Source organism: Phycodurus eques, chromosome 9 (genome assembly GCF_024500275.1).
Source record: "Phycodurus eques isolate BA_2022a chromosome 9, UOR_Pequ_1.1, whole genome shotgun sequence".
NCBI classification, from domain to species: domain Eukaryota; kingdom Metazoa; phylum Chordata; class Actinopteri; order Syngnathiformes; family Syngnathidae; genus Phycodurus; species Phycodurus eques.
This window is the reverse complement of record NC_084533.1, coordinates 5,241,517-5,254,239: the sequence shown is the minus strand read 5'-3', so window position 1 is coordinate 5,254,239 and position 12,723 is coordinate 5,241,517. Positions and strand designations below refer to the sequence as shown.

The 12,723-nt window shown below is 44.7% G+C and overlaps 1 protein-coding gene across 1 annotated transcript in view; it reads left to right on the top strand.

The window, feature by feature from the left end:
• uvssa (UV-stimulated scaffold protein A) overlaps positions 1–12,723 on the top strand; it is a 125,937-nt gene that overhangs the window by 96,170 nt on the left and 17,044 nt on the right. The window contains exons 11-13 of the mRNA XM_061685342.1: positions 1,087–1,291; positions 9,421–9,546; positions 9,634–9,817. Coding sequence (XP_061541326.1) covers positions 1,087–1,291; positions 9,421–9,546; positions 9,634–9,817 — 515 coding nt within the window. The remainder of the gene's footprint in view (positions 1–1,086; positions 1,292–9,420; positions 9,547–9,633; positions 9,818–12,723) is intronic.

The window sequence follows — 12,723 nt, the reverse complement described above, 5'->3', positions numbered from 1 at the left end:
AGCTTAGATATGAGCCTGTAACCAATGCCATCGTTATGTTTTGCAACAATTACTTTGCGACGGTCTTGAGACAGCTCTTTGCCCTTACCCATCATGACATGTGTCTTGACTCACACCTTGGCAATGAGACCCTTTCTTCGGCCATCAATTAACACTGAACCAGCTGGTATTAATTTGTACTGACAAGGGGCTGCATTGCTGTTTGAGTATTGATAGATTTTAGGTGTTGTCTTGGCTTTCCATGCCTTTTTCCACCTCCCTTTCTTCATGTGTTCAATACTTTTTCCCTGTGTCATTTCACATTTTTACACACAACTTAATTTCTGATCTTATTTGTTCTGCTTTCTATGTGTGTATGGATTATGGTTGTTCCCAACATCTGGTGAAATTGTCATGTCAATAGCACCTTCAGAAATGTATTTAGTGAGAAAAATGGTGACGTGTTAAATACTTTTTTCAGCTCCTGTATCTGCAATAGCAAAAATACATATCCTAGTTGACAGGTCCTGAACAAATCAAATGGCCCAATGTGTAAGGCTGATGGGCTCTTAGCAGGTGCTCCGTTCGCTTATTGGCTGAACCTCAAGTCTAATAAACCAAGTGGAAAGTGCATGTGAGCGCCCATAGACAGCATCTGTATTTCAACTCCTGGAGTCACCACTTTATCACTAATCTGCCGAATTACACTTTGCAATTTGTGTGCGGTTCCGTATATGTGGTCCATGCAGTGGACACAGAGATATTTGCCAGGTCACATTGCAGATGAAAGTCTGTTCTCAATTGCCCTACCTGGATAAATAAACTAAGTAAATAAAATTCACACAAATACCTTGCCCCCCATCTGTTATGTCCCTGTGGGGCAAATTTAAAAACGGTAGCTCACATTTGCATTGACATTAACTCTTGAGAAATTAAGCAATTAAAAAGTACTTTTTCCATAGTGTATGTCAGTATTCCATACTGTATACCTCAAGCATGAATGTCTGTATTTAAACATACTATTTAGTTCTTCAGCTATCAACAGGAGAGATCCTAATAAATTGCAGTGCAAAACATTTATTTGAACTTTACCTTTTTTGTTTCCAGGTTTGAGTCCCTTTTCATCCACTCCAACATCATCTAAGCATGCAACTAAAAGCATTGTTGCTGAAACATCTTCCACTCTGCCCCGAGCTCCATCCTCCTGCTACAGGAGACTTAAAAGACTCAAAAAAGATGAGGGGGATCCAACCTGTGGCGCTGCAACATTCCCAATTCTCCAAAAGGATCTTTCTGTGACCACATTATCCAGGTGATAATACATGTAAACTTCTTCTAATTATTATTATTTGTGTGAATGGTGAAAGCATTCACACGTTGTTCCCATTTTTTATTTTAATTATTACAACTCCAATTCCGGCGGCACAGTGGCCGACTGGTTAGAACGTCTGCCTCACAGTTCTGAGGAGCGGGATTCAATCCCCGGCCCCGCCTCTGTGGAGTTTGCATGTTCTCCCCGTGCCTGCGTGGGTATTCTCCGGCACTCCGGTTTCCTCCCACATCCCAAAAACATGCATAGTAGGTTAATTGAAGTCTCTAAATTTCCCCTGGGTTTGAATGTGAGTGCGGATGGTTGTTTATGTGTGCCCTGCAATTCGCTGGCAACCAGTTCAGGGTGTACCCCGCCTCCTGCCCGAAGATAGCTGGGATAGGCTCCAGCACTCCCGCGACCCTTTTGAGGATAAGCGGCTCAGAAAATGGATGGATGGATGGCTGGACAACCCCAATTCCAAGGAAGTTGGGATGTTGCATTAAACAAATAAAAACAGAATACAATGTCTCAGCTTTTTTGCAACGTGTTGCAGCCATAAAATGCTAAGTTAATGTTTATTTGCTAAAAACAATAGTCTATCAGTTTGAACATTAAATATCTTGTCTTTGTGGGGTATTAAATTAAATATAGGTTGAACATGATTTGCAAATCATTGTATTCGTCCCAACTTCATTGGAATTGGGGTTGTATTATTATGCCCCGTTTTTTACATGTATCTACTTCCACATTTTTCATCAGATTCAACCATTCCAACTTCAAAATTCACACCATGGGTGCGTGCATTTTTCTCATTCCAAAATTACTCACATTTCCCACAATTCCACATTTTACAATCAAAAATTCCCCATTCATTCCCAATGAGACATTCAACAAAATAGTTCCACAAAATTCCCATTCCACATTCAAAACATTCAGCTCATTCAGAACATCTTCAAAACACATTCCCGAATTCCACATTTTTCACGCACATATCTACAAAATATTTTCCACATTCCCTGATTACCCAAATTCCACATTTTTCCACATTCAAATACCCACATTTTTCCTACTCTAAGACATTCTAGATTATTCCCTCCTCGGTTTCTTGATGGATTCATATTTTACACATTCCCCAAATTCCCACCTTACCCAAAATTGTCTACACTTTTAGCATGAAAGTGCCCACTTTTTTCCCCACATTGCAAAAAAGTATTCCCTCTGCTTCAATATTTCTTGACCAATTCAAACCATTCCAACTACAAAATATGTTTCACATCCCCAAACAAATTTTTCACCCTCATTTTATTTGTACGTGTTAAAATTTACATATGACATGTTCTGCTTCCAATGTTCATTCTGCACACTGTTAATTTTAAACTGACAGAAGTGCAGCATTGCACCAACATGCCTCCACCAAGCTGCGGGGGGATGGGAGTCGGCCGTGGCTCTCTTCCTGGGCTTGGAACTTGCCTCCACCCGCTCGGTCCTCCCCAGCGCTTTGCGCACTCTGTGTGTGTGTGTGTGTGTGTGTGTGTGTGTTTGCGTGCATGCATGCTTGTCTTTCGCTCCCGTTCTTGTCAGTGGAAGTGGTCTGACGACAATCGCTGGCAACAATGAATGCAAGCTTAGCTATTTTACCTACCACAGTTACATTAAAAATTACAAATATAGTTAAGTATCGTTGAAAACCACAAAAAAAAATATACTTTATAGAGTGTATTTTTATGGCTGTGCAGCGACTGAAACTCGATCGATAAAACCTGGAAATGTTGTGTCCCTGTTCAGCTGAGTTGAGTGGGCAGGTAACGGCCACAAAGTGGGCAAGTATAATATGTGAATATATGAATATAATTACCAAAACTATGTCACACTGTCAGCAATTTTAAATCCTGTCATTTGCAAGTGGTTTTAGTGTTCAAAAACTACGTTGCAAACTCATTTTGACCTGTGTTATGCATTAAACAGTGGAAACGGTCTATGGCGCATGCAGACGTAGGCGACGGAAGGGGAAATGCGCTTTTATTAAAGTTAAGCTCCGCAAGAGAGGATACAGATTGGCGTTCCCATCAATCCACCTCCTGAATCGACGCTCCCTACCCAACAAAATAGACTAGCTTCATCTTCATCATTAAAGACCAGTAACGACTTCGGATGTTACACCGCCCTCCCTGTGCTTTACGGAGACATGGCTTTGTGAGGGTGTCCCTGATGCCACCGTATTGCTTCAGGGCTTCCATCTTCTCCGGGCAGACATGGTGTTATCGGGGAAAACAAAAGGCAGCGGGATATGCTTCTATGTCAAAGAAAAATGCTGTACTTACGTCACAGAGCTCAGCACACACTGCAGCCCGGATTAAGAGACGCTAGTTTTTTAACTGTAAGCCATTCTACTCGCCTCGTGAGTTTGCATTTTTCATTCTCGCCGGTGTTTACATTCCTCCTCAAGCTAACACGAATGCCGCACTGCTAACGCTCGCTGAACGAAATTGAAAAAAAACACCCAGACGCACCCCTCATGATTCTTGGGGACCTTAACAAAGCTAAACTAAACCACAAACTCCCTAAATAAAAGCAGCACGTCGACTGTCCTACCAGGGAAAATAACATTTTAGACCACTGCTATACTACGCTAAATAACACATTCCGTGCTATACCTCGTGCAGCTCCGGGCTTGTCTGATCACTGCTTAATTCACTTAATGCCAACATACAGACAAGAACTTAAATGTGCGAAGCCTACGGTGAAAACAGTGAAAATGTGGAAGAGGTCTGTGTACCAACAAAGTCATTTCGCACGTTCAATAACAACAAACCGTGGTTCACTGCCAAACTTAAGCAACTGCACCAGGCAAAAGAGGATGCATATCGAAGTGGGGATAGGGTCCTGTATAATGGCACTAGAAACCAGCTGACTGAAGAAATGAACATTGCAAAGAGAAACTATGCAGTAAAGTTAGAAAAACAGTTTATCGCTAACGACTCTAAATCTGTCTGGCATGCATAACATTCGCTAACCAATTACAAGCAACCAACCCCTCAAGCTGAGAACAATAAAAGACCAGCCGACTTGAACACCTTCTACTGCAGATTACAAAAGGACACTTTCACACCCACCAAGCCACACCACCGACCACCATCACACCTCTGACTTCTGCCTTGACCATCCACGAACAGGATGTGAGACGCATCTTCAAACAACAAAAGATCAGCAAAGCGGCAGGCCTAGACCTTGTGTCCCCATCCTGGCTCAAAGCCTGTGCGGACCACCTCGCTCCAGTCTTCACACAGATCTTCAATAGATCTCTGGATCTGTGTGAAGTACCATCCTGTTTCAAACGCTCCACCACCATCTCAGTCCCCATGAAACCTGGAATCTCGGGTCTGAATGACTCCAAGCCTGTCGCCCTGACATCTGTGGTCATGAAGTCCTTTGAACGCCTCGTGCTAGACCACCTCAAGAGCGTCACAAGTCTCCTGCTGGACCCCCTGCAGTTTGCCTACCGAGCAAACAGGTCTGCGGATGATGCAGTCAACATGGGACTGCACTTCATCCTAGAACACCTTGACGGTGCGGGGACCTACGCGAGGATCCTGTTTGTGGACTTAAACTCTGCGTTCAAAACCATCATCCCGGAACTCCTCTCCTCCAAGCTTCTCCAGCTCAGCGTCTCGCCTGCCATCTGCCAGTGGATTTACAGCTTCCTGATGGGCAGGACACAGCAGGTGAGGCTGGGGGACACCACCTAATCTACACGCACCACCAGCACTGGGGCGCCCCAAGGTTGTGGCATCTCTCCGCTGCTCTTCTCTCTCTACACGAACGACTGCATCTCAACGCACCCGGCTGTCAAACTCCTGAAGTTTGCAAACAACATCACAGTCATCGGCTTCATCAAAGACGGTGATGAGTCTGCGAATCGACAGGAAATGGAGCGGCTGGAGCTGCGGTGCGGCCGACACAACCTGGAGCTGAACACGCTCAAGACTGTAGAGATGATCGTGGACTTCAAGAGCCATCCTTCGCCACAGCTGCCCCTCACGCTGTCCAATTGCCCTGTGTCAACCGTCGAGACCTTCAAGTTCCTCGGAATTACAGTCTCTCAGGACCTGAAGTGGGAGATCAACATCAACTCCATCCTCAAAAAGGCCTAGCAGAGGATGTACTTCCTGCGGCTTCTGAGGAAGCACGGCCTGCCACATGAGCTGTTGAGGCAGTTCTACACAGCAGTCATCAAATCAGTCCTGTGTTCTTCCATCAAAGTCTGGTTTGGTGCTGCCACAAAATGGACAAACTGTGACTGCAACGGACAATTAGGACTGCCGTAAAAATCGTCAGAACCCCCCTACCCTCCCTTGAGGACTTGCACGCTGCCAGAACTCACACAAGAGCATCGAAAATCCTCTTGGAACCTCAATATCCTGGTCACCACCTCTTCCAGCTTCTTCCCTCAGGGAGGCGCTATTGAAGAATGCAAACTAAAACCAGCAGACATGCTTCTTCCCTCTTGCCATTAAATTGCTCGAGGTTAAGTGACTCCCCGCAGTGTGTTTTAATGATTTGTCTCAAGTATTTACGGTCAAAATGGTTGTCTATTGTCATACTAGAGTGGCTCCAACTACTGGAGACAAATTCTTGTGTTTTTGACATACTTGGCAATAAAGAGGATTCTGATTCTGATAATTACATTTGTTTGGTGATCTTAAAGTGGGGAGACTATGCAAAATTATAAGAATTTCAGAAGGGCCACATTTCACATCACTGTACACCCCGTCCCCTTGGTAAAACTGTGATTCGCAGTTTTGCTTTTCTTTTGACGCGCAAAAGGCACATTTAACTTGCAAACTGCGATGCTTGCAAACTGTGATGCAAGACCACTTAATTTGAGCCTTGTAAAAAGGTATCAAGTTGACAGTGCTCAGACTTGGGGTGTACTGTATCTCCCCAGTCGTTATTTGTGCCTACGTCCATGAGTGATTCATGAATCAGGTACGATTATTGACTCCTTGTACTATGAAAAAATAAATGGATGATATAATAGTCCAATGAATGAAAAATCCAATATTCCTATTTGGAAAACTATCCATAAACATAATTAATATTCAGTTTTGCATCCGTATATTATTGCAAAAGCTGTGAAACATTTTCCCATAGAGAAATGAAAATAATCCTCCGGAAAACAATGTGTGAGTGTAGTTCAGCTTTTCACCACGAGATAGCCATGCTGACCCTCTCCCTCAGGGATCACCAACACAGTGCCCGTGAGCATGTTGGAATAATTATTCACCAGTGTGATGCTGCTTATTTTTCTGCTGTTGGAAAAAAAAGCAGCACCTAACATCGTGCTGCATCTAGCATTTTTTTTTTGCTATTCTTTACAACTTTGGTTAAAGTACAAAAGTACACACTTATAAATGAACTTTAATAAAAAGGTAAAAAGTCCATCCATCCATCCATTTTCCTCTGCTTATCCGAGGTCGGGTCGCGGGGGCAGCAGCTTCAGCAGGAAAGGCCAGACTTCCCTCTCCCCAGCCACTTTTTCCAGTTCTTCCGAGGGGATCCCGAGGCGTTCCCAGGCCAGCTGAGCGACATAATCTCTCCAGCGTGACCTCGGTCGTCTCCGAGTTGTCCTCCCGGTGGGACGTGCCTGGAACACTTCACTAGGGAGGCGTCCACGAGGCATCCTAAACAGACGCCCTAGTCACCTCATCTGGCTCTTCTCAATGCGGAGGAGCAGCGGCTCTACTCTGAGCCTCTCCCGGATGACCGAGCTTCTCACCCTATCGCTAAGGGAGAGCCTGGACACCCTGCGGAGGAAACTCATTTAGCCCGCTCGTATCCGGGATCTTGTTCTTTCGGTCATGACCCACAGCTCGTGACCATAGGTGAGAGTAGGAACGTAGATCGACCGGTAAATCGAGAGCTTTGCCTTTCGGCTTAGCTCCTTCTTCACCACAACGGACCGATACAAAGTCTGCATCACTGCAAACGATGCACCGATCCGCCTGTCGATCTCCCTGTCCATTCTTCCCTCACTCGTGAACAAAATCCCAAGATATTTGAACTCCTCCACTTGGGGCAGGATCTCATCTCCGACCCGGAGAGCGCACTCCACCCTTTTCCAACTGAGGACCATGGTCTCAGATTTGGAGGTGATGATTCTCATCCCAGCCGCTTCACACTCTGCTCCGAACTGCTCCAGTGAGAGTTGGAGATCACGGCTTGATGAAGCCAACAGAACCACATAATCTGCTAAAAGCAGAGATGCAATATTGAGACCACCAAACCGGACCCCCTCTACGACCTCGACTGCGCCTAGAAATTCTGTCCATAAATGTTATGAACAGAATCGGTGACAAAGGGCAGCCTTGGCGGAGTCCAACCCTCACCGGAAATGAGTCCGACTTACAGCCGGATATGCGGATCAAACTCTGACTCCGGTCGTACAGGGACCGAACAGCCCATATCAGGGGGTTCGGTACCCCATACTCCCAAAGCACCCCCCGAGGGGCACGCCTTCTCCAAGTCCACAAAACATCACCCTGCCGAGGGTGTAGAGCTGGTCAACTGTTCCACGGCCAGGACGAAAACCACACTGCTCCTCCTGAATCTGGTACCAGTCCTCTCGAGAGGGGTTGGACTCTCTTCCTCTCTGGAGTTGCCCACGGTGAGAGGCACCGAGCAGGTGTGGGTATACTTATTGCCCCCCCGTCTCAGCGCCTGTACGTTGGGGTTCACCCCAGTGGACGATAGGGTAGCCTCCCTCCTGCCATCGGGTGGGGGACGGGTCCTGACTGTTGTTTGTGCCTATGTACCAGTTCAGAGTAGTCACCCTTTTTGGAGTCCTTGGAGGGGTGCTGGAGAGCACTCCTGCTGGGGATTCCATCGTTCTGCTTGGGGACTTCAATGCTCACGTGGGTGATGACAGTGAGACCTGGAAGGGTGTGATTGGGAGGAACACCCCAAACGTATTGTGAGGGTCAGCTGTGAACGTCTGGCAGTATCCCCTGTCAGAAGGAGTTTCAACTCCCACCTCCGACAGAACTTTGCTCATGTCCCAGGGGAGGCGGGGGACATCGAGGCCGAGTGGACCATGTTCCGCACCTCCATTCCTGAGGCGGCCGACCGGAGCAAATTAGGGTTCAGTGTATTGCCCAAGGACACTTTGACATGCGGACAGTCGTAGCAGGGATTCGAACCTGTTCTACCTACTGAGCCAAAGCCACCCCAACATAATTCCATTGGTGTCGCAAGACAAGTCGAGATCTGTGTGACAGACCACCAAGGACTCCACTCGAAGAGGTTTGATGAAGATCTGATATTGTATTTCAAAATAAAAGTCTCTGAAAACTAATAAACTAAATTTTTTTAATGCATCTCAAGATTCAAATTAACCCTGCTGGTTGCATTCCTTAACCGAAGAGCAATGACGTTCGTATTAGTGGGAAGCTTTTATTTTGAAGGTGGCTTTTGCCGTGAGTTGGCGACTTATTACCCTAATGCCTATTATGAACAAAATTAGGGGCGGACTGGCTTGATTGCTACTTTACGAGTGGAGGCTGGCTTGACCGTCGCTACCTAATGGAGGCGTGCCTTAGGGTCCTCCTACACGCGCACCCTTCCCCCTTTACGTCCGCATGCTGTCCTCAGCCACATCCGCTTTTCCTCTGTATAAGCAGCGTGTCGGCATTTCCTGCCGACACGCTTCCCCCTTTACGTCCGCACGCTGTCAGTCAGTCAGTCAAGCGGAGGGCTCATAACACAACATTTATGGATTTTGGAACTCGGTGCACACATAAGGCGCGCCCCATTATAAGGCGCCCTGTCCGTTTTGGAGAAAATGTACAACTTTTAAGTGTGGCTTATCATCATGGCAGATCATTGCAGGTTTGAATTGGAGCTGGTTGTTACAGAGATGCTAGTCTAATGGCACAAAACGCTCAAATCACTCAGGGTTTCAACACCTTTGAGCAGACTTCTTACTTTGATATCCGTCCCTTGCATGCATGCATGTTTATTTGGTTCTTTGTGTGATGTGGCGATGCAAAAAACACAGCTAGCAGGGAATTTCAGGGGTTAAAGTTTGTATGATTAAGAATTTAATAAAAATTTGTAATTTATTTTTGACGTAGCTCTTCTGAACCCAGTTCAACTCAGTCCAACAAAGACCAAACGGCTTTGAAGGCTCCAGTGGTTCCATTTGGTTTGGATCTCTATTACTGGGGCCAGGAGCAGCCTAACGCCGGCAAGATCACCAAGTATTGTACCTGGTACATGTAAACTAGCCTGATATGTCTAAAGAATTCTTATCTACATAAAAATCTACATATGTGATTCTTTCTCAGATTGTCCTCTCAGCATCAGTTCTGGGTTCCGTCAGAGGTGGATGAGGAGGTGCAAAACAAGGAGCTCATGGCTGAGAGCACATGCAGATACATCACTTTCCCTGGAAAATTCATTCCTGTCAGCCATTATTGTAATGCACCATTAGGCAATGGGAAGATGTGTAAGAGACAGGACCGACTGAAGGTAACGGGAGGGAGTGAAGTGTTTTTCCACCACATTTATGCATTTTATAAATCAGTGTTATTGATAGAATTCCTGGCACTTAAAAATTCCACACATCCATTATCTTGCTCTTATTTGGATAGCAGGGGTACAATCTGAGCACAGAGCCCCAGTCCTCCCTGGTTTCCATTACCTCCTCCAGATCTACTGTGGGTGATGGGGTTGGGGAAAGCATACCAGTAGTTACCCATGCCAGCCTTTATCTGGTCGGTCATGCTTACACCATCACAGGCAGGAGTCGGGCTGGGTGATATAACCTTAAAATAAAATCATCCATCCATTCTCTGTACCACTTATCCTCACTAGTGTCGTGGCTGTGCTGGAGCCTATCTCAACTGACTATGGGAAAGAGGGTGAGGTACGCCCTGTACTGGTCACCACCCAATCGCAGGGGACATATAGACAAACAACCATTCACACTCACATTCACACCTACGAACAGTTTAGTCTTCAGTTACCGACCATGCATGTTTTTGGAATATGGGAGGAAACTGGAGTACCAGAAGAAAACCCATGCAGGTACAGGGAGAACATGCAAACTCCACACAGGGAGCCTGGTTTTAACCCTAACACCTCTGAATTGTGAGGCGAATGTTCTAACCAGTTGTCCATCATGCCGCCCAAAATAAAATCTGATTTCGATAACAATAAATAATAATATAAATACAAAATTTCCCCCATTGCTTAGCAAAGCAAATGACAATGCAATTATTCACAGCCAGAGCTGCTTTTGTGTTTTCGTTGTAGAATTTGCTTTGTTTTTCCTGATACAAAACAAACTTTTAAATCAAGTCATTTTTCTCATGTTGAGTTGGTCAAGTGAGGTAAGGGGACCTTGACAAAATATTTGCTATTTGGAAGCATTGGCCTTGGATCAAAAGTTTCAACATGTCAATAAATCCCTGCTTTTACAACATATAAATAAGTAAATCACTCAGTCACAGCACTATATCACCAATGTTTTGCACGATGGGTTGTGATTGGGCTCAACCGGGCTCCTTTCTTGTCTAAAGGAAAACAGTGTAAAAGTGATTGCGCTCATGTGTCGATTTTTTTGTTAGCAGCACGGTGAGGTTGGTTTAAATCCAGGCTCCTGCCTTATTGTGTGGCGTTTGCTTGTTCTCCCCACGCTTGCATAGGTTTTCTTTAGGACCTTCAGCTTCCTCCCACATTCCTAAAACAATGATATTAACCTAACATGTTAACTGTAGACTCTAAATTGTCCTTAGATGTCAATGGAAGTGTGAATGATTGTTTGATTATGTTTCTGTGTACAATATGCGCCCTGCAATTGGCTGGCAACCAGTCTAGCGCGTACTCCCCTCTTGCCCAAAGTTAGCTGGGATAGGCTCCACCAGAGCCGTGACCCTAATGTGGAAAAGCAAGACGGATGTATGATTGGAATCAAACTCACTCGTCGCTTTTTTTTTTTTTTTGTTTTTTTGTTTTTTTTTTTTTAAGTAGTCGCTTGAGTGAACAAAAAGTCATTAAATATAGCTACCAAATCACTAATTTGCCAGCCATGATGGGTGAGTGTGATCCCTCTGTCGTTGGAAGACACTCTGAACCCCCTTCTTTACAAAGATCACCACCCCAGATGCCAGCCCAGAGGTACTGTACCTGACTTCCATACTATGTTGAACAACATCCAGAGCCTTGAGGCGAATGTGTTCCACTTTTGACTATCTTGGCAAACTCGGCCTCAAATTCCTAAAATTTTGTCATCCACATAAGCTTTCACAGTGGGATTGATGAGCTCCTCAAAGCATTTCTCCCACGACTGAATTACTTTCTCATTTGTGATCATCATATTTATGCTCTCACTGTTAGTCAAGGTACCTCTAGACAAGGCCCCCTGAAATTCATGCTCCATGGTCTTGCCAAACTCCTGCAAACCTGTTTTTGCTTTTGCTTTAGCCACTGTATCTTTTCACGTTGTTTTTAGAGTGATGAATGTGTTTGAAAAAGGGCGCAAAACTCAGTCATTATACAGTAATACCTTTATTTCAATACATTCAAATGCATTGGTAAGAAGCTGCCAGATGTAGAACCACTGACATAATACTTGTCACTGCAAGATTGTAAATCACTGACGTAATACCTTTTCGAAAAACTAGTTTCTTCACATCTTTTGTGCGTGGAGTCGAACAACTTCTGACACCTGTGAACTGGTATTCCAGCCCAGGATGAGAAGACTATATTCCACAATTTCTGTTTCTTGGTTTCGCTTTAGAAATAGCATTTTTCTATGTCACACCACAATTTTTCTTTGGGATTCAAATCTGGGCTTTGACCAACAGGTCAAGATGCTCCTTGCTTTTTAGTGTGTTTTGGGGTAATTTTCTTCTTGAAAAAGTCACTTCAAGGGCAATTTCTCTTCTGCATAAGGCACCATGACCTCGTCAAGTATTCAGACGGATCTATGATTGCTAGTGTGCGATAAATAGTATGAGGAAAAACTAATATCTTGATGCGTTTGCCACCATGCGTCACTGTCTCCACAGTGTAGCAGTGATTTTAATTCAATTCAATCTTTTGGAAGTCATCTGACAAATGGTTCTAAACCAAAAAATAACAAAGTTGTTTTCATCAGTCAACGAAATATTGCACCATTTTTTTTTAACAACCCAATGTGTTTTTGGGTGAATTGTAACCTCTTCAGCACATGTATTTTTGAGCACTCTCACAGATCTAACAGATGGCAGTCTGCCAAATCTTCTGTCCGACTTCCTTCTTGTGATCAGTTTACAGCTCAACCCCTCTTCTCACTCGTGTCTTAAGATGTGAGGTTGGATGATCGGCCGCCTGATTAAATTCAAGTTCATACGTGGTATTTGTTATGAATCGACTATGATTGCAACAGAAGT